This window comes from Cryptosporidium ubiquitum (genome assembly GCF_001865345.1).
Source record: "Cryptosporidium ubiquitum isolate 39726 chromosome Unknown contig_4, whole genome shotgun sequence".
NCBI lineage: Eukaryota > Apicomplexa > Conoidasida > Eucoccidiorida > Cryptosporidiidae > Cryptosporidium > Cryptosporidium ubiquitum.
Window position 1 is genome coordinate 19,503 of NW_021639820.1, and position 22,238 is coordinate 41,740.

Genomic DNA, 22,238 nt, shown 5'->3' on the forward strand with positions numbered 1-22,238 from the left:
TTTCCTTCATAGATTAACCTCGTTCTAGATGATTTATTTTTAAAAATAAAGATGCACGCTGGCGCCGGCGCCACAACATTAAGGCAAGCCCGGACTAAGTACATCTGAAAATTCAAATTTTCCCAAAAAAGGAAAAGTAGAGAAAGGAGGAGAAAACAGGCAGGGATTGATATTAGTGGATTCAATATATACTAACTTAGTACTTAGTATCTAATTAAGTTTTTTTCTAAAGATAATAATCTATCAAAACAAACAATCTTTAATATTAATGACAATTTATGTGTGTATATAAAGAGAGAAATTGAGGTAAAAGAGGCAGGAAAAAAATACATTTTAGGACGGAAGAACATATGCCAGGTATTTCTTGTATTTTATATTCCGGAATTTACGAGGTATTGGTAGAATATCTAGATTGTGAGGATGTATATGAGTTAGCACTATTAAGTGTCGAGTGGGGTCATTATTTAGGAGGTTCTTTTATAAGATACTGGCAAAAAGCTTCTACTGATAAGTTTGGTTTTAGGTTTGATTTAGTTAAAGTATTGGTTGATGGTGTGGCAAAAAATAATGATGAGTTTGAAGATTTTGGTAATTCAAGAAGTATTAAAAGTTGGTTTGGTTATTTTGAGTTTCTAAATACTTCTGAGCTCGGAATGTTCTTATTTAATCAAAAAAAAATAAATGAAGTTTTGCAGGTACTACTCTATAAGTTGAAGTTTGAGTTAAATTCTGCGAATTCTTGTTTTTCGATACAAAACTCCTCAAATTTAGAAAGTGTTTTTGCTTTTAACAAATTTATCGAAAATAATACCAGTAGATCTAATAATCATGTTTCCGAAGCCTCTCCATTTACTTGTGAGTTTTGGAAAGAACACAAACTGAAGGATGTTTTTATTAATGGCAAAGATGAAATTTTTTTTGGACTCACAAGTTTTAGTAACATAGAATTGGATTTTGGAGGATTAGGGAAAGGATATATATGGGATATGGAAGTTAACTCAATAACATCTCAAAATATTGTGTTAAAATCGGAGTTCCAGATAGAAGATATACCATACTGGGATATAGGTAAGGTAATAATGGAATATATTGCAGTTTGGGGTCTATTCAATGAAAATGAACATGTTTTACTATATCATCATAAGAATCCATTTCATAAAATAGATAATGGCATTCAGCTAAGTAATAACTGTCATGCTTTACTACTTTCAAATGGTAATAAGATTTCAGATCTTAATGGAATTAATTACTTTCTATCAAGTTTGAGTAGTTTTGCTGGTATTGAAATGAGTATAAATGAGGCACTTTCTAAAATTACTATTTACATTACTTTACAAGTAGTATTTATTTTAGAAAATCTCAAAAATCACTTTTCTTCCAATTCAAAAAACCTATTAAACTCAAATAAGCCAATTAAAAGTATTCAGGATTCGGATAAATGTAATATAAATGTGGATTTTAAAGAAAATATTAATACAAATAACAATATAATCGAAGGTATACAGCAAGATAATATGTATTTAGGAGTTAATAATGATGTATTGGCTGAAAAGTATAAAACAAAGGAATATTCAAACTATGATTTTTTAGATTTTGAATATGAATATGATAATCTTTTAACTCAGAAATCTTTACTTTTATTAGAGGATGGTGATCATACTTTGGATGAGAATCATATAATACCATCATCATCATTAACATGCAGAGATAAGCTGGACTCAAATTTATTGAGAAATGAACATAGCCAACGCCATAAGCCTTCACTTTTAAGCTTTAGACCCAAATTAAAGTTGATACCTTTTAAATTAATGAATAATAGATATACAAAATCATATTATAATATTGAGTTGCAATTAATGGATACAAGGGCAAGCATTCCTTTATATTTATATGGTGACTTAGAACCAGCAGGTGGAAGTACAAATAAAAACTTTGCTGAATTAAGAGTTTATTTTGGCAGAAATTACCCAAATTCAAGCTATATTAAAACAAATTGTTTATATCAAGCAGGAATATCAGTTATAGATAAAGCTACTGGAGAAATAGTGTTTAGTTTGGTTTTCCCAAAATCCAAATCTTACTATGACAGGAGAACGATTTCCAAGTCCAGAAGATTACTGAAATTATGTTCTTATTCCAGAGTATATAGTACACAAGTTCCTGTAATTGATCCTCCTTCACAATTAACTAACATGCCAGAGTCAGTCTTTAGTAAGCTTGAAATACTTATCCATCCTCATAAAAGTAGTCTAGGTAAAGTATCAGAGCTAAGTGTGTCTTTGAATTTACAAGAATGTCTGGCTTTATTTCCAGTCAAAAAGTTTAAAAAGTTTCTTAGTCTACAAGGTTTTCAATCTCATGATCAATACAAAAGGAGAATTAATTCCCCTATTAAAAACATCCAGAAATACTAATTTATAGTAGAATCTAGTAGAAATAGATTTGTTTTTATTATATATTGTATATTTTATAGACAAGCCAAATATATAATTATATTGGCTTTTAAAAGTAGCATTTAGGTTAGTTATATATTATTATCTGTATTTGATTAGGGTATATTCTTTTTTAATTGATCTTCATTGGTATTTAATTCATTTATAAACTCATCTACTTGTTTAAGAACTTGTATATTGGGTTTTTCATCTTCATAGTTTCTAATAAAGGGCTCAGAGATATAGTTATTTGAAGATTTGTATAAACAATTAGTAAGAAATAGGCCTCCACAATTGAAAGCAAGAATAATATAAACATTTAATACAAAGATTCCAAAAAGAAATAACACAACAATCCTTTTTGCAGGAAAGCAATCTGTACTTCTTTGTAATCTATGTGATTGTCTTCTAAATGAATTAGATTCTATTGCTAGATTTTTTGCTTGAGAAACCAGTAAATCAATTTTTTCTCCTCTTTCTAGTAGAATGTCTATATTTTCAATAAGTACATTTTGAATTGTTGAAATTTGGCTTGCTAACATATCATAATCAGTGTGTTCTGAACTGTTCCAGTATATCTAAGATATATTTAATTGCTAATTAAGTAGAATAGCAAATGAGCAATTTGACTTACCATTCTTTCTTTGATTATTGGTGCAACAACCCCATTCAATATTAAAGTTATTGGAGATGTAAGCATTTCAACAAATGGTAAAGTCTTTGATCTAATATCTATTAAATACTCATAAGGTATTGTTAAACCAAATGATCTATCTGTCATCGCCATAAATAAAACTCCTGGTTCACAAATCAGAAAATGAAAACAATAAACATCGTATGTATAAGACTGCTTATTTAAGCTTTTGTTAATTTTTTTTAGGAGAAATCTTGCAATTGATGGAAAATTTCCTGTATTTTCTGTATATTCTGCTAGTACCACGTCATCTGTACACGTAATAAATTAAACAAAATATTAGGGTAGAGACTTAGGAGGTTTATTTCTTTCTTTCCATTGAACATACCTTTTGCTACCAAACTATATATAATTGACATGATTACCTAATTAAGAACTACTAATTTGTATGTTTAAATATTTTTAAATTTCTTAAAAAATATTTACACTACTAAATTACTTAATAAGTTAAAAATTCATTAATGCATTAAATCGAGTGATGGATTATTATAATATAATAAAAGAAAGAAAAGTAAAAATATATTAATTTATGAACAAAAGTGGCTAAAACTGATTCAATGGTTCTATTTTAATTGGAAATACAAACGGGATTCTGTACCATCTTAGAAGCTAATGCATATTAGAATTTTTTTATTGTCAATAAAAATTTCAAGTTGAGACCGCCTCATTTCTAATTTAATATATAAATGTAATATAAATTAAGGATTTTGCGAATCTATTCCATTGTATCGCTACCAAAGTCAGCAAAAAACAAATAATCTATAATCTAAACCCAAAAAGCTGTAATATATCTTCTTGTTTCCCAGCAATATCTGTTTTTTTTGAATACCCATTTAAAATTATTTTAATTTCAGTTTATAATACATGTAATTTTTCTCACATGAAAGCCCGCCAGAATAGTATGAAATAATATAAGAAAATGATTAAAACTCAAATTCTCCAATTAAAGTATCAAAGGGAATCTCTTGATTTGCAATTTGAGCAATTCCATTTCTCAGCTTAACTCTCCATTTACCTTTTTGGTTTTTCTTCCTTGTATACGGCCTAATGACTTTTTCAAAATGACCAATAATTACGTCACTACATTCAGGTTCTTCATCATCTAAGTCGGAAATATTGTCAAGATCTGAACCCTGTTCTGAAGATAAATCATCATCAAAATGACCATCATTTCCACCATTTTTCCCAGTAACTGTTCCATTGTAACTATCACTAGTAGACGTTTCATATTTATTTTGTTTTTGAAAATGGTCAGTTTGATCAACCTTTGAAGTTTCGCTTTCACCAGGAGCAACTACATCCCATGATGCATCTCCAAATTCGTCGTCCTCAAATTCATTATCATCTCCATTTCCGTTTTGGCTTTTTTCGTTATTAGAATTTTCAATAATTTCTTCTTTTTTTTCTATAGTATCGTGATTTTCCAAAAAAAAGCTTTTTTCTTTTTCATCATCATTATTACTATTTCCTGGATTTTCTAATTTTGGCTTCTTTGAAGCTATCTTACAAAAATCATACTCGGTATTTAACTCATTAACATTTCTCATTTCTTTTGAAGATAATATTGGAGTTGGAATGTTTTCAAGTGATCCCTCATTAGCTCTTTTATTTTTAATATCACTTTCAGTTATTATGGAGCCATTACCCTTATATTTACAACTACTATCGATATCATTACCGTTATTGACTCTATCATTATTGGATTTTTCTGAGTTTAATTGAATCTTAACAGGTAAAACCCCATCCAATTTAGGGGCAATTATTTCTAATTCTGTTGGTACCCATTCTTGAGTGTGATCAGATTTCTCATCTTTTGTAACACCTAAACATAAATCATTTAGCTTGGAAATCCACCTAAGCTTTAATTGTTCAAGCATCTCAGGAGTTTGTAATCCTCTTGATTTCTCAATGGTACCTATTATAGAAATAGCAAAATTATTCATTTCATTACATTGTTTAACACTAATCAGATTTAATATATGAAAAACTTACGATCTATTATCTTTAGGTATATATTTAGAGAGTCTACAGAGCTCATTTTTTCTTCTTCTCACACAAAAAAATAATTGACTTTCTTCTTTTAACTATGATAAATATACTTCTACCCAAAATATTATCTGCTTACCCCTTCCTTCCTACTCCAAACCTCTTTAAATTCCTTCTAAAGTAAAAACTTTAAAACAGCCTATGTTTGATTTATTCATTTAATTATTCTATACATTGCCTAAATAAAATTTTTCTCTTGGCGCCAAAACACAGAAAATTACGTGTTAACCCTATATAATATATAATCATGAAAAAAAAAATAACTTTTGTTGATTTTATAGTATACTACTTTTTTAAACTGAAGCAAATTTCAAGTCCTAATTATTATATATTAATAAGAAATGACTTATTAAAAAAAATTTTATCTTTTTTATTTTTGACTACTTTTCAACCTTTCACTTAATTTCCTGAACCTCTTATCTTTTTTTTCTATCATAAAAATTCAAAATTTTATATTTAAAGGCCAGAAATATATTTAGTATAAAAAACTCACAAAATTTGCATTTTTGCACTTTTTTGCTTACATCCAAATTCCCCTCAACATGTAACAAATAAAATAAACCACACAAATAATTTGCATGTATAGTATATATTTATAATATTTTAGTTTGATATGAAAATTAAGGAGATATAATCATTTCCAAGAACTTGGTGAATTTTCTTAATAGAAAGAAACTTTCTAATTTTTTAAATTGTACAAAAGTTTATAACCATATTTTCTTTGTTTTGTATTTAATTTAAACTGTGCTAATTGGAATTAAGACGATTTATTTATTAAAAGTAATATTAAGTACTGTTTAAGAAATAATTTTTACTTCTTGGGACCATAATTATAAATAGTGAAAATTAAAAGTTAAAATCTAGTTTTTTTTTCAAAAGTGTCAATATATCCAATAGATTCTACCAATTCATTAATAAAGATATTTTTAATTTAAAATCACCCCCTCTAAATAAACTGTTTTATTTACAGTTATAAAAAATATAATATTATAATGTAATAATATTATTTATATTTAACACTTAAGCTATTAATTTAAATGAAAATGGACCAACACAAATTCTCAAATTCGTTTGAAACAGTTAATTATAATACAGAAGAACCCAACAATTCTATTTCATTCAGTCAAAGTTGTAATACAATAGCAGAAGAACAGCTGGCAGTTTTAGACTCAAATCTTTCAAAATACTCAGATGTATTTAAAATTCAATCAAAAAGCCTTTCTCAGGCAGAAGGTGAACACAATGAGGATATATTACATAAAATGACCAATGATGAAAAAAATAAGAAATTTATAGAAATTAAACTTTGGGAAGAAACGAGAGTTGAAAAATATCAAAATTTTGTTAATGCCATTGACCCTATTTTTTCTGAACTCTCAAATTCAATTTCCCAAGCTATGCAAATAAATAAAGATTTAGCTTCTATATTACAACAAAAGAGCAAGTTTTGGAATATTTACTCCAAGAATTTGGAACTAATTTCACAATATAGTGTAAAAAATGGACACAGTAATAGCCATTTTCATAACTCAAATCATACCTGTTCTTTTTGTTCCTCTTCTGCCAAATCTTGTTCTTGTTCATACCCTTTTGTTACTTTTGGATTATCAAATAATTTCCCTCTTCAACTAAAACCAAGAGAATCAAAAAACCAACATATTCAAAATCAGGTTAATGAAGAAGATTTACACGATGATACTGTTAAACATGAATTTAAAGAATCCAATAAAAATAATTCAGAAATGAATTTTTCTGTATCTGATAATAATAATACAAATAATAGTTTGAACATTAATGGCATTTCTAATAAAAATACAAAATATGAAAACTCTGTTTCAAATAATTTATTGAGTTCAATTTCAAGCCAACAAATCTGGCCAATTTTACTTTTAAACTATGGAAGATATGAATCAACTTTTCTTAAAAAGCTTTCTCAAAGTGTTGAAACTGATGTAGTTAATGGACATCTTTCATGGATCTCGAAAAGATATCTTAATAATGCTCAGGGATATTTAAAAACTTTACGTATTGCTAGAAAAGAATTTGAAGCATTTATAAATAATGCACAACAATCTTGGAATAAGTATGATGATGCTTTTAAAAAGTCACAAAGACTTAACTTAGATGTAAATTATTCAGTTAAAACTAGTAAACCATGTGATACTTGGTATTTTGATCAAATATATAGACATAATATCAATAAATTTATCCAAGCTCAAACAAAATTTTTTGATACTTTATTGGTTACTATTGATAATCTTATGGAATTAGAGAGCTGGAGAGCAACTTCTGTTAAACTTACTTTTAATTACTTTTTAGTTAAACAGAATGAATTTTTTGAATTTCTTCAAAAACTTGGGAATTCTATAATAGATTTGATTAACAATCAAAGTAAACAAAACTCATTATTTCAAGACAATTATGCAAATTTTGATATTATTACATCCATACCTGGTCTTAGGCCACCTCCAATTCCAATAACTAATGAACTAAATTTTTCAAAAATTTCACAATCTCTTTCAAATTGTCCAATTCTACAAGAAATTTCAACACTGATGAACTATAACAATCTTCCAAAATCTTCTCTTATCATCTATCATGGACATGTTGAAATTTTTAAAAGAAAAATATTTCTTGGGCAATGGCAATCAGCCTATCTGATCCTCACCAAAGATAGATTTCTTTATCTACTTAATCCTAAAGATGATATCGAAATGGAGGAGCTTTTGAAACATGATGAAAAACCCATTTGGACTTACTTCATCGGATCGCCTGATATATCTATTGAACATAACGAGAAAAGAGGAAAAAGATGTCTTAGTATAAAATTTAAGAAACAGAAATTTTTAACCAAGAAAATTACCATTAGATGCTCAAATGAAGACGAATGTAATAAATGGATGAATCATCTTAACTCAGTAATTCCTCCATATTAATTCATTAAGAGGTTAAGATATCAAATAAGAAAATAAATCATCAGTAAATTATTATTAAGATTCAAGTAGAATATATATATATTTCAAATAAGATATATAATTATTTACTAGAATATATCTGAAATGATTATTTTGATAACATTATTTTACATTCTTAATGATGATGATGACGTCCACCAGTTATTGTAGTTTGGATGATTTCTTGCTGTTGTGAAGCCATTGTTGGTTGAACAACAATATTTCTTATACAAGCACCATTAGAGTTTAGAGTTGTTCCAGCTGGGCAATTCATTGAAGATGGCACAATAGATTTACATAATCCTTTTTCACCACCATCAACATATCCAATTGGGCATCCTAATTCACCTGGAACAGTTTGAGTCTCAAAGCATTTCTTTCTTGGAATTTCCTGGATAACAGGGATTGGCTGTTGTACATATGTTTGTTGTACATATGTTTGAATTGGATAATATGCATGATGATGATGATGTGAAACACCTCTCTTTCCTAATCTTCTAGTAATAATACCAGCTGGCTGATTGAAGTTTTGAGATCCTTGTTCATATACATATTGACTTCCATAACCAAGATTCTTAACAGATTGTTGTGATGAATTTCTGAGTGAATAGTATTTACCATCATAAAACTCATTTGTTGGCTTTGGTGTTGGGTTTGGACATTCTAACTCTGCTGGAACTGTTACAACTTCAACACATTCTCCATTTGCAACCATTGAACCATTAGCACATCCTAAAGTTGGTTCAGTTGTTGATGTATATAAACATCCATATCCTGTCAAACTTTTGACTGCTCCCTCTGGACACATCATTTGTGCTGGGGCTGACTCAGTTCTTGAACATGTTCTTGAAACAACAGCTTGGGGAACTACATAGCTTGTTTGATGATGATGATGTCCGTGACCATGTCCATGTCCATGATGTGAAGTTGTATATTGTATTGCTGTTGCTGCTGGAGTACAATCATACAAAACTTCTCTTACACATCTTTCATTACTAACTAAAGTATAATCAGATGATGGACAGTGGCTAATTGGAGACACACTCTTTTGCAAAATACATTCTGTTTGCATTTCATTCAAAACTCCCTGCATACACTTCTTGATTGGTGCAACAGTTTTTGAACCTGTACACATTTGGCCATCTGTTAAAGTGAATCCAGAAGGACATACTGCAACTGGATCAATCTCAATATTCTTTTGACACATATTCTCACCTACTAATGTATATTCAACTGGGCATTTCATAATTGGACTTGTTGTCTTCAAACAATTAAAGTCACTTGTTAGTTCACCTCCATTCAAACAAACTCTTTCTGGCATCACCTCCTCCCTAGCAACACATTGTCTATTTGAATCCAAAGTATATCCACTTGGACATACCATTGTTGGAACATTGACTACAGAAACGGTTGAAACTGCTTGTTGTTGATGATGATGATGATGGTCCCCTGCATAACAACTTAGTGGCAACATTGCCATCATAATAATTGTATTTATCTTTCTTAACGATATCATTTTTCTTTCTCAAAAAAAATTTTAAAAAATTTTCTTATTATTATGAACCTTTTCTTTATTAACTAGATTTTATTAACAAATTAATTTAATTAAGACTGTTTAATACTAGTCAAAATTAAATTTATTTATATTAAAAATAATTAAAAAAAAATTATTAGTATTTTTTTATTATTGATATTTTATTTGTTTAAGAAAATAACCAATAATAAAAAAAGTGACACTAATTTATTTTATAACAACCATATATCTGGTGTATTTCCTCTTATGAATAATATCACATCATTTTTTGTCCACATGACTGCATGCATGCAATATGCACATCAAAATTTACATACCGGTATTTTGTTTTTTTATATCATATTAATAATAATTATTAATTTATATGTGGACAAATTAATAATTATTATTGCTGTTTACATAAATAATTATTAATATAAATTAGTAAGATAAATTATTAATAAGAATGAAGAATATAATTATGTGTTAATTAGTAAAAAATTATTGTTTTTTTTTTAATGAAAAATAAATTAGAAATTTTAAAAAAAAAAAGTAAAAATACGCAACTAAATAATATATATATTTTATTTAGTATTTTTCTTTTCAAAACTATTATCTAAATTAATGTTATTTAAGAATATTCTTAGTAATAGTGGCATAGTCCATAAAGGTTTAATTAATTCCACTTCATGACACATTTTTTGTGAATAAGATGGCACCACAGTTCTTCCAAATGATTTCATTGAAAATATTCTAGTATTAGTAATATTATACCTTTCGATATTTTCGATTTTAAAATTACTAGTATTGAAATGATCAAAATTAGCATCTGAGCCATCTCCAATAGTATCGTTTATATTTAAATCTTCATTTTTTATACCAAACTTAACCGTTTCACCATTTATAGTAGTATCATTTCCATTATTTATAGATGTACCATAGAGATTATTTAATAATGTTGAATTATTTGGATATATCTCACCAGTTTGATTATTTTCTGGTTGAGTTTTATTTTCCATTTTTTCAATAATTAAAGAAAATAATTTGGTTATATTATACTCAAAAGGTCTGAATACATTTTCTGGGAATTTTGGAGGGCAATAGTAATGAGTGAAAACTGACTGCTTTGAAACACAACGTGGAGGAGCTTTTTTAAAATGTTCGGGAGGTAAAAGTAACAAAGCCTCTTCATCCAACTTATAACCTTTCGGACATTCAATGGTAAAATCTGTATAACCCTTCATTTTACACATGTTTGTTGGTACCAAAACTGTATTTTCAGGACAAGATAAATACGGTTTTGCAGTAACAACCTTCAAACAAATAATCTTAATTACATAATCAGTTTTTCCAATTATTGCATTATATAAACTTATTGGTTCTATTTGTAATTTCTTATTTTTATGATGATTTTCATCAATAAAATTAATTTTTTCAAAATCCTCGATTAGTTTACGCCCTATGACATTTTCACCATTTTCACTCTTTGAATCATTACTCGTAATTGAAGGTTCTATTTTTGAAAATTGATTTAGAGCAATAAATTCTGTTATTAAATCCTTTTTTGTATTTCCAAACGAAGGAGTAATTGTTTCATTCTTCTCTATATTAAGTTCTGTTTCATTTAAAATGTCACTGTCAATATTTTCCAATTCCATTTCCTCAACAGAATCGGGAAACAATCTATCTGGGTTGGGTAGTGAATTATCAATTACCTCACTTGGATTATACAAAGATTCTTTATCAATATTTTCTATGTCTTCCTTTGTAACAATATGAATTCCAGTTTTTTCAAAATAATTTAATGGTTCTCTTAATGATATAAACGGAATTTCTTCTTTTGTTGTACATTTTGGTTGTATTGGAACTTTCATTATTTGTATACAAGTATCAAAAGGATTAACAAATTCCTGCCTATATACTATTGGAGGATCATTACCATTTGAAATATAAGAATCATAAGAAATTGTACCTTTTGGGCATTTGTAATCTACCATTATAATATCCTGATATTTACAATAAGGTCTTGGGCCTTTTTCAAACATCCATGAGTTATTATAATCATATCTAAGACTAAATGTACTATTTTGGCAATATGGAGCACCAATACCATTATACTTAACTTCATCTATTTCTTTTTTAAAGCATTTCACTTTTTTTTTAAAGTTTTGAAATTTTCTTGTGATGGATTTGCTTTGTATTCCTGATTCTGAATCGTTCACCTTCCTTGTCAATATTGGATCTTCTTGGATATTTGGATGATAATACTTTTTGAAGTTTTCACTTGCTTCATTTAATATTTCCTTTCTATAATCAACATCAGAAATATCTTTTTTAAAAAAGTCTACCTCTAAATCAGCTGTGTATCCTTCTGGACATTCATATTCTTTCATTACTTGATAAGCCATAATACATGTTTGTAAGTCATAGTATACACTTCCCTCAACACATCCTGGAAATCCAGGTGCAAAAGTTTCAATTACACAGGTTTCTCTTGGTTTATTATATACAAATGGAGGGTCACATTTTGGTATTGATGGTAAATATTTTCTTTGTTTAACATGGCATCCGCCTCCACCTCTATGTGAGCCCCATAGCTTTGAATGAACATAATTTAATGGACAAAATGCAACAGAATCTGTATATGTAATTGAAATACAACTTTTTGTTTCATAATCATATACTGAATTCAAACCATTTGATGGACAAATTCCAATTATATCAAGTTCTGCTCCTGTTGGTCTACTACAATATGTTAAATTGTATGGCTGAATATTTAATAATGAAAATGTAGGTAACATATACTCTTCTCTTGAAATATTTAAGTTCTTAATTAATTCATCTATTAGCATCAACTCTAGATCATCTCTTTCATTTTTACAGAGATTATATGTATTCTCATCCTTAATATTTAAATTAGATAATACCTTTTTAGGTATTAAACTAATCAAGTCCCAAAATCCTTCAATTGAAAATTTTGTTTTGTTTTTTAAATTAATATTCTCATCATCCCTGATTCTGCTATGGTTTCCACTAAAATCTACTTCTTTCCATATATCTGAATTTAATGCAGTATAATTAAACCAATAATCACTATTATTTGATAATTTCTCAAGATCATATTTTGGATTTGACTTCCTCCAAGGAGTAAAATCCACTGGAATTCTATAAATACATTGCAATAAACCATTTAAAGATGTTATCACCACACTGCTTAATGTGGGAGGTGCATTTTCCAACAATACACCATCATCCACAATTTCTTTAGTGTAATTTGATAATTGTGTTTCATTTAAACTGTTAGTTATATTAATCAAATTCTCACTCTCACTCTTATCATCATTTCTTATACTTTCTTCATACTCATTTTTTTTATTTTCTGATTCATTATAATTGTCCACATGAAATTCTTTTAATGCATGCATATTGAGTTGGGGGTTAAGATTCAAATTTTCCAGGTTATTATTAGAATTTGAATCATTTGAAAAAATTGAATTATTATTGAATGCATAGTTTTCTGTGTTATTAATATTAATATTATTATTGGTTTCATTTACAAGATTATTACCAAACAATTTGTCAAGTATTTCTCTGGTAGAATCTGACCATGAACAGTTTGGTGGTAAATCAGGGACGTTGAAATCTGAATAATAAATAAATTCGTATAAGTCATCTTTATTAGTTGAATCCTTTGAATTGTTTTTTTCCATATATTTTTTTTTAATTTTTTCAAAATCAATTCTGCATTGGCAAGAACTTATATCACTGTATTCAATTTCAAAAGGATATAAAATTGGGTTACTTTGAATTATTTTATTTGCTAGAATTAACTTTAGAGTATGGGTAATTGAAAATGGAACGTCTTGAAATGAATCTTTTGATTTCTGAATAATATTTCCATTGTTTTCAATTAAATTTGAAAGATTATCAGTGCTTTGTTGGTTTTTCTTTGATTTACCAAAAGATGATGGAAGCTTTTGTGCTGAATATATGTTTGAATTGGAAATTGGTCTAAAGGAAGGTATTGATCCTCCATCTGTATATGATGTACCCCCAACTTGAATTGAAAGTTTGCGTAAATGACTACTTGAGTTACATTGGGAAGTATTTATGGAATTTAAGGCTATTAATAATACAATAATAAGTTCAAATTGAAACATAAAAATTTATCTAATTCTTGAAATAATTCCGATAAGAACCTAAAACCCTAAACATAATAAATTAAATAAATAAATCTTTTGATTCTCAAATATTTGGAAATTATTATATTGATTTTTTAAATAAATTGATTTCCATAGTTTTTTTTGCATATATTTATAATATAGTAATTATTTTTTAACAATTACATTTTTTTTTTTAATTAAATATTTACCCTTATTTCACATTAAAGATAACATAGAATTACATTATGATTAAATATTTTCATTAAAGCTTTTTTATATTCCAATTCTAAATTGAATTATTTCGATTATTCTAATTACATATATAGTCAGGAATACTATTTGTGCTCGGATTATAGTCGAATTAACTGAAAGTTTATTTTTTGGAAATACTTTCAATTTCTTTATCAGCTCCAAGTCCTGATTGATTATAGCTCCTTTTTTTAAATATTTTTGGTTTTGTAGTGTGTATTTCTGGGTTATATCCCATACCTCTTAGCATAGCAATACCAAACTTATCTACAGGAATACGGAAACTATCTTTATTAATTGAGGAATCTAAATTATCTTCATTTCTATTTTTTAAAGATTTTTTCTTATTTAAAAGTATTTCGATATTGTTAATAGGTTTTGACGATTTTAGTGAGTTTTTGCATTCTATAATAAGTTCTTCATCCTCATCACCATTTTGTTGCTCAATACCTGATTTAGCATTTGAGAAAGAAGTAATTTGAGTTCTTTTTCCTGGAATTGAGTTTTTCCCATAAACACCTTTATTATTACTTTCAGTTTTTATTCCAAAATTACGATCATTTTCTTCATAACCCATAAATAAGGAATTACTTTTTGCCATTGAGACATTTTTTCCAGATGATTTTTTTATCGAAAAACTAAACTTTGAACTTTCCATATTGCATTTTATTTTAAGAAATTTCCTGCTTTTCTGTTTATATCTTCTTTTATCTATTTCTAATATATATTTTAAACAGTTTCAAGAACTAATAATTATTATAAAACCCTTTGGTTTTTCTGTAACATAAAAAAATCAGATAGAATTCAAAATGATAGATTTTTGTTAAATATAGTTTTATCTACCTTTTTTCACATTAAACTCCACAAATTTAATTATATGCACATTTTTTTGTACATTAATTAAATCACAAAATTTTCCCTATTAATTTTGAATTCATGAAATAAATTTGAGATGGCGCCAAAACACGTATTTATTTTAAAGGTAGTGGTGCAGATGTGAGTACTATTATTAAATAAAAAAAACAGACATACATGGATTTGAACAAAAGTTTTGACTAATATTATGGGGAAAGGAAGGCCTTAATTAGAAAGTTTGATTTTACTGTAATTTGAAATGTTTTTGTTAGGATTGGGAAGCAAGAAGATTCAGGACAAGCTGGAAGAGGGCCAGAAACTGAAAGAAAATGTAATTAGATCTTGCTCCAAGTGTGGGAATTTTTTCGAGGTGGTTTATGATTCTGAGAATCATTTAGAACCTTCCGAAATTGTGACCACTGTTGAGTCAACTGAATCAGTGCACGATATGTTTTTAGACTACTTAAGTTTAGAAGAAAGAAATCCGGATAATTTTGAAGACTTTATTTTACAATTTATGGAAGTTTCTATAGAAAAGGATAATAGAACTCTGAGTAACAAAACAAATGTGGAGGAATCACTTTGTATTGATTGTATGAATTACTTAATATCCCAATTTTCAATGGCCTTGAACAAGGAGATAAATATTATGGACAAATACAGAGACATTTCAAACATAATACTTTCTTCTGAAAATTATGATGATAATATAGATTTTAGAAATAAAGGATCCGAACAAGAAGTCACAAATTTTTCTGAGAGCTTTGACATGTCTAGCAAAGAACATTCTGATATTTTGGACATTTATAATGAATTCTTAAAGATGCAACGATATTTTCAATATAAGAGTATTGAGAATAATGATAATGATAATAAAGAGATAAAAAAAGAGGGAAAAGAAGGAAATGGTGAATGCAAATTTCAAGTATTTAATACCATAGAAATGGAAGATATTGTAGAGCTTAAAGAAAACCAAAACCTGGAACTAAATTTAAAGCAAGAATTAAATCAGTATGAAACAAAAAAAGAAGGAATGGAAAACCATCTTGCTTTTTTGAGAGGGTACCTGGAAAGGCTAAAAAGAACAGATTTCCTGAACTTATCTTTTTATATTCAAGTTAAAGATGGCATTTCAAGTATAAATGGACTTCGTCCTGCATTATTTGAGGCAGATTTTGAGAATTGGAATGAGCTAAATGCAGCTCTCGGTGCTTCAGCTCTGCTTTTACATACTATTTTGGAACGTCACAAACTTCCTTTGAGTATTAATCCGAGTGGAAGTTATTCTACTATCAAAGATTCAACTTGTTCAATTTGGCCTCTTCATGGCAACACTCTTTGTAATTCAGATTATAACGAATGTACTAACTTTGATAAGGGAATATCTTTATTTGTTTTTCTTATAGATTCTGTTTATAATGCAATTCCTGGAACAGAAGAAAGTCTACCTTATCCTGTTGACCAAATAAACGGCACTATAGGAGGTATCCGCCCTAATTTGCTCTTCAACGAAAGAGAATCCTGGAATAGAGCTATGAGCATGAATCTAATCAACCTAAAATGGCTATTAGTTAAATCTTGTGAAAGCATTCAAAAAAAATTAAATAGTCCCTCCTAACTTACTACTATATTAAATAATACAATAAGAAATAGTAGACAAGTTTTTATTAAATTTTTCTTTTTTTTCCATTTTCCCTTAAGTACATAATACAATTAATAATATTAATCCTAATAAATCTTCAAATAGAAAAGTAATCGCCTGAAAGTTTGAAATCTAATTAATTCAGTCTAAGCTTAGATTCTATTCGATGCTCCGTCATCTACTTCCTCGTCTTCTTCATCATCGTCATCATCATCATCATCATCGTTCTCTTCTAGTCTTCTATCAATTTGATACTCTTTGAGCTGGGAATCTTTTATTTCTGGTAAAAAGTCTTCAGGCTCCAAATTCCCATCCAAGTTCAAAATATCATCCTCAACTTTTTGTGAATCTCTAGATAATTCATTAGCCTCTTCCGTATTTTGGAATGTACGGTACCCAAAGTCTGCATGTCTCGTAAGAGGTTTATTTCCTGACGATGGCTGAGGTAATGTAATGGTATCATTTACATTGTAGTTAGGGTGTACCTTAACATAGGCCATTAAGATAGCCTCGTTTTCTTCTTCCTGAGTATTATCTTGGTCATTCCTCTGACTAGATATCTCCTCTTGGAAAGATATATACAAAATCATATCCCTGTGAATCATTCTTTGGATTGCTCTATGGTACTTTTCTTCTAATTCACCAAGTTCCTCCTCGCTCTCTGGATGGTCATACTCTGAAATATGCCATGCTATTAAATCTGTTATTGAGATTTCGGAATTCTCACAGTTCTGAAGCTTGTCCACAAATCTCCTAGCTATTTGGAAGTATTCATTATATCCTATTGTTACATTTGCCTTCTTTTTATTCTTAGATGAAGACTTTTCATTCTTTGATTCTTGTATCATTTCAATATCTTCTGTCTCAGAGTTTTCGTCATGTTCATTTTTTCCTATCTTGGTTTTGCGAATCTTTCCATCCTTTTCTGTTTGTTTTATATCTTCCAAATCATTTTCTTCTTCTTCATCATAATCATCCATCTCACCTAAATCTATATCATTGTATCTGATCTTGCTTAATGAACTCTTAAAAATTTGACAAGCTTCTTCTACATGCTCTGGAGTAACTAAGTAAGAAAATCTAAGTTTTGCAACAGCTTCAGAAAGTCGAATCAGACTCTCAAGTTGTCTAACAGTAATTCTCATTGCTTTAGCTCCAGAAGTAGCATCACCCATTCTGAGAGCTTTGTAAGTTCTCACAAGGATGGTCTTTGCAGCTGGAGTTATGCAAGGCTTAAAGGTTTTTGCATAAGCTATGTACTGGTTAAGCTCGCTCTTGGTAAGTTGAAGGTTATTTGAATCCGAGAAATTGAGATGATCAGCAAACTGTTTTTGATTAAATGTATTCTCACTATTATAATCAGATTGATTATCATGAATAGTTTCTTTTCCTGTTTTTTCTGTTGCTTTGGAATGTAATCCAACAATAAATGATGCTAATACCTCGTCATAAACGTCTTCTGGATCATCAATCATTACAAAGAAGAGATCAAATCTGGACAAAATAGGAGCAGAGATCTTAACATTCTGAGAAAGAGTCTTAGAAGGATTATATCTACCTCCTACTGGACTACAAGCTGCCAGAACTGAAGCTCTTGCATTTAGTGTTGCTAAAACTCCTGCTTTAGTAATTGATATAGTTTGCTGTTCCATAGCTTCATGAATAGCTACAACATCTTTTTCATCCATTTTATCAAATTCATCAATACAACAAATACCTTTATCAGCAAGCATTAAAGCTCCAGCTTCAATAACAAAGTCACCTTGATCAGGATCTCTATGAATAGATGCAGTCAAACCTGCAGCTGTTGAGCTTTTACCAGATGTATAAACAGTTCTTGTTGAGAATTCATTAACAAATCTTAAAATCTGACTTTTTGCAGTTGATGGATCTCCTACAATACAAACATTGATGTCTCCTCTTAACTTAATATTATCTTTAGTTCTTTTCTCTACTCCACCAACCAATAAAAGTAAGATTCCTTTCTTTAATTGAGAATAACCATATACATGTGGTGCAACATATGTGGCAAGCATATTAATACCATTAGGATGTTGAGAAATTTCGAGAAACTTTCTTAGTGAAGTTTCCTGAACATTCAAAACCTTTAAATGATCAATAATCTCGTTTGTATTTGTTTCCAAATCTTCATTCAATCTCATTTCACCATCATTCAATTCATTATTATTTTCTATACTTTGATTTTGATGCTGGTGATTAATTTGTTCAATAATACGTCCATCATCGCTAGAAGCAATAGCATTAACAACTTCAATGTGACAAGCTAGGAAACAGAGACGGTAGGCTAAGTCCCTTACTCCCAAAGACTTAAGTCCACTAACCCCTGAGTTATAAGATTCGTTTTGACCTCTGCTTTTGTCCTTATATACACTTGAAGGTATTTCTCCAGGTTTCATTAGAGAAGGTACATCAGGAGCAACAATTAACATTCCAGTCAAGATAACTTTATCTCCTGGTTTACACTTATCAACAAAATCTCCTCTTAAAATTACATTCATAGACCTTGGCATTGACCCTGGAGGAATTTCAGTTGCATGTTCCTGAATTCTAAGCTTTTGCCAGTCACCAAAATCAGAATTCTCCAATCTAAGCTGCCAAGCAGTTCTATTTCCGCATCCTTTAGTAGGACAAATTGAAGGTAAAGAATAAACAAATTGTTGTACCACATTATCTACAATACATCCACATATTTCACATTCAAAACAAGCTTTAAGTAACTCAGGACGCACATCAGATGTTCTTGTTATAGTTCCTCTTAAGCTAGAAAGCTTTCCAAGCTTCTCACATCTTAATGTTCTTAAACTTTCTATCCATCTTAAACCATAAAAAGAAGCAGTATAACCTCCAACACCTGGATCTAATCTCCCACCTCCTCTTTCATCTCCTATAGTAAAACTTTTACAAAAGCTAGTTACTAAGTTATCTATTGATTGTTTATATTCGCCATATTGTTCAGTTAATGCAAGTAACATAGTTGGCCCACTAATGAATCCATTATTATTTCTTTCTTCTAGATTAGAATCATTTCTTGATTTGTCACCTTCAATAGAAAAATTTAAAATATCATTTACATCAATGTAAACAGTTTTTGTTAATCTGGATGATAATAATTGTTCAACTTGTCTCACATATTTAGGCACACCTTCTTCAGTTTTAAATGTTCTTAAAAAATGTAGAAATGTCCGTTCTAAAGCAGGAGGAAACGAATTAAAGGTTACATTATTAGACATTTTCTCTATTTATTTTTAGTTGAAAAGAAACAAAAAAAACAAGAATTATATAATTATAAATCTTTTCTTAGCAAGATTAGATTCCACGCTTCTATTAGTTTTAATTCGGACCCTTATATTTCTCTGTTCTTTAAATATGAGTTTCTATCACTGAATTTATTTCCAATTGATTTCTCACACTATCCTTAATATTATACCTATATGCACTAATACTTGCTTTTGCAAATATTTATTTCAGCATTAATTTAAATTTATCTTATTTTACCGATACCTTTCCCCACATTTTGGCGCCAAACAAGTAATTAAAGATTCTATTTATTATGTTGTATAAAGATTAAGTATAAATATTATAATATATATATATATATATATTTTTTTTTGTTTAAATTAAAACTAGAAATAAATTGTGTGATTTTATTTGAATTTTTGAATTATTTTTATATTATTTTGAGTTTTCAAAAGTTTTTATTGTGTTTTTTGGTTCATTGTATTTATATTGAATGATTTATTCTTGATTTTTAAAAATTTCTAGTTTAGTATTTAACCGGGATATAAATAAAAGGTAATTATAATATTAATTTTTTTAATTGTAATTTAAATAAAAAATTATTATTATAAATATATTTGAATGAATAAGTAGCATTTTTCTGAGTATTAAATTAATGGAGAAGTTAAAATTTATAGATATTGGGTCAAATTTAACTGACTTGATGTTTCAAGGTATTTATAATGGCAAGAAACAACATGAATCTGATTTAGAAATGTAAGTATAATAGATTTTTGCTTTTTATTATTTTAAAAAATATCTAACTTAATAATTCTTGATATTAAATAAATTACTATGTATACTTTCATAGTGTTATTAATAGAGCAATTAAAGGAGGGTTGGATAAAATTTTAATAACTGCAGGGAGTTACCAAGAAACTGTAGATGCATTAGAGATCTGTGAGAGACTGGATCCTAAATGTGAGTTATTATTCACAACAATTGGAGTACATCCAACGAGAACAAAAGTAAGTTAAATTGTCTAAAATATATATATATTTTAATAAATTGGAATGATTTCTAACAATTATTTAAATTTGAAAGGAATTTTTATGTAGAGAATGTAAGAAAAAGAAAGATGAAGAATTAGAAATGGATTGTAAAGATTGTTTAATATATTCTGATAATTATTTAAAAAAAATGAAAGATTTAGTGAAAATGAATCTTTGTAGAATTAAGGCAATAGGAGAATTTGGGTTAGATTCTGATAGATTACATTTTTCAAGTATGAAAATTCAAGAAAAATACTTTGAAAAACAATTTGAATTGCTTGAAGAATTCAATTTGCCAATGTTTGTTCATATTAGAGGTGACCAAGATTGTTATTCAAAATTTGTTAGAATAATTAATAAGAAAAAGAATCTTTGGATTAAAAGAGGTGGAGTAGCACATTCATTTACTGGTAATTTAGACCAACTTAAGATGATTTTAGATACAAATCTTGAAATTGGAGTAAATGGATGTTCTTTAAAAACTGAAGATAATTTAAATGTGGTAAAATATATTCCTATAAATAAATTACACATTGAAACAGGTAATGTTTTAAATTTTGATAATTGTTACATATTACCAATAATATGAACAAAAATAATTTATTTTTCTTTTGTTTCAATTAATTAATTTAATTAACAGACTCTCCTTGGTGTGATATAAAGCCAACACATTCCAGTTACAAATTGATTGAAACAAACTTTCCTCAAGTAAATAGACCTTCAAAATGGGAAAAAGACAAACTTGTAAAGGGAAGAAATGAACCTGTAAAAATTATTCAAGTTTGTGAAATTTTATTTAAGATTTATTCCAAAAATTCGAAAATATCATTTACTCAATTTATTAATCAAATATATAATAACACTCATAATATGTACTTTAAAGTGCTATAAAGATTTAATTTTATATTCCGATATTCATCTTTTTCTGTCTATATCTTTTATTTTCTTCTAAATATTCTAATCATATAATTATTCAAACTTTATTTGATTAATAAAAAACTAATAAAACCTTTATAATTGCATCCTTAATTTACCAAATATTCAATTTTATGCTCTTTTTTATACTAAATTCAAAATAATTTATTACTGATATTATTATTATTATTATTATTATGCATTTCTCTAGTTAATAACTTATTATTAATTAAATGTATTCATGTAAAATAATTGTTATCCACATGAAATAATATATATATACCGGTCAAAAATTTACACGTAATATAATTTGTTTTATGAAATTTCTATACCGGCAATTCGTAATATGAGTTAAATTTGTATAAAAAAAAACAAATTACGTAAAATATATTTATAATTATATAATATTTAAAATTAATTATAAGTATAAAAGTTTAAAAACTTAATAAATTGGTTTATTTTTTTGGTAAATATTTATGTGTGAAA

At 27.9% G+C, this 22,238-nt stretch overlaps 10 protein-coding genes across 10 annotated transcripts; 4 read left to right on the forward strand and 6 right to left on the reverse strand.

The window, feature by feature from the left end:
* Window positions 1-350: 350 nt before the first annotated feature.
* Window positions 351-2,414, forward strand: cubi_02146 (uncharacterized protein; the record flags this gene model as incomplete). Its single annotated transcript, XM_029019158.1, has 1 exon — window positions 351-2,414. The coding sequence occupies one exon, from the start codon at window positions 351-353 to the stop codon at window positions 2,412-2,414; it is 2,064 nt and encodes a 687-aa protein (XP_028874279.1).
* Window positions 2,415-2,548: 134 nt separating this feature from the next.
* cubi_02147 (synaptobrevin-like protein) lies at window positions 2,549-3,213 on the reverse strand (the record flags this gene model as incomplete). The annotated part of the gene is made up of 2 exons (XM_029019159.1): window positions 2,549-3,010; window positions 3,067-3,213. The coding sequence occupies 2 exons, from the start codon at window positions 3,211-3,213 to the stop codon at window positions 2,549-2,551; spliced, it is 609 nt and encodes a 202-aa protein (XP_028874280.1).
* An 836-nt stretch (window positions 3,214-4,049) lies between these two features.
* Window positions 4,050-5,069, reverse strand: cubi_02148 (uncharacterized protein; the record flags this gene model as incomplete). Its single annotated transcript, XM_029019160.1, has 1 exon — window positions 4,050-5,069. One exon carries the CDS (start codon window positions 5,067-5,069, stop codon window positions 4,050-4,052), a length of 1,020 nt encoding a protein of 339 aa, XP_028874281.1.
* Window positions 5,070-6,209: 1,140 nt separating this feature from the next.
* cubi_02149 (PH domain-containing protein) lies at window positions 6,210-8,108 on the forward strand (the record flags this gene model as incomplete). The annotated part of the gene is made up of 1 exon (XM_029019161.1): window positions 6,210-8,108. The coding sequence occupies one exon, from the start codon at window positions 6,210-6,212 to the stop codon at window positions 8,106-8,108; it is 1,899 nt and encodes a 632-aa protein (XP_028874282.1).
* Window positions 8,109-8,262: 154 nt separating this feature from the next.
* On the reverse strand, window positions 8,263-9,642 carry cubi_02150 (oocyst wall protein; the record flags this gene model as incomplete). The annotated part of the gene is made up of 1 exon (XM_029019162.1): window positions 8,263-9,642. One exon carries the CDS (start codon window positions 9,640-9,642, stop codon window positions 8,263-8,265), a length of 1,380 nt encoding a protein of 459 aa, XP_028874283.1.
* Window positions 9,643-10,223: 581 nt separating this feature from the next.
* Window positions 10,224-13,799, reverse strand: cubi_02151 (oocyst wall protein 9; the record flags this gene model as incomplete). The annotated part of the gene is made up of 1 exon (XM_029019163.1): window positions 10,224-13,799. One exon carries the CDS (start codon window positions 13,797-13,799, stop codon window positions 10,224-10,226), a length of 3,576 nt encoding a protein of 1,191 aa, XP_028874284.1.
* Window positions 13,800-14,175: 376 nt separating this feature from the next.
* cubi_02152 (uncharacterized protein) lies at window positions 14,176-14,709 on the reverse strand (the record flags this gene model as incomplete). The annotated part of the gene is made up of 1 exon (XM_029019164.1): window positions 14,176-14,709. The coding sequence occupies one exon, from the start codon at window positions 14,707-14,709 to the stop codon at window positions 14,176-14,178; it is 534 nt and encodes a 177-aa protein (XP_028874285.1).
* Window positions 14,710-15,165: 456 nt separating this feature from the next.
* Window positions 15,166-16,524, forward strand: cubi_02153 (uncharacterized protein; the record flags this gene model as incomplete). Its single annotated transcript, XM_029019165.1, has 1 exon — window positions 15,166-16,524. The coding sequence occupies one exon, from the start codon at window positions 15,166-15,168 to the stop codon at window positions 16,522-16,524; it is 1,359 nt and encodes a 452-aa protein (XP_028874286.1).
* Window positions 16,525-16,700: 176 nt separating this feature from the next.
* Window positions 16,701-19,799, reverse strand: cubi_02154 (DNA replication licensing factor MCM6-like AAA ATPase; the record flags this gene model as incomplete). The annotated part of the gene is made up of 1 exon (XM_029019166.1): window positions 16,701-19,799. One exon carries the CDS (start codon window positions 19,797-19,799, stop codon window positions 16,701-16,703), a length of 3,099 nt encoding a protein of 1,032 aa, XP_028874287.1.
* A 662-nt stretch (window positions 19,800-20,461) lies between these two features.
* On the forward strand, window positions 20,462-21,426 carry cubi_02155 (uncharacterized protein; the record flags this gene model as incomplete). Its single annotated transcript, XM_029019167.1, has 3 exons — window positions 20,462-20,562; window positions 20,669-20,813; window positions 20,890-21,426. 3 exons carry the CDS (start codon window positions 20,462-20,464, stop codon window positions 21,424-21,426), a joined length of 783 nt encoding a protein of 260 aa, XP_028874288.1.
* Between the last annotated feature and the right edge of the window lie 812 nt (window positions 21,427-22,238).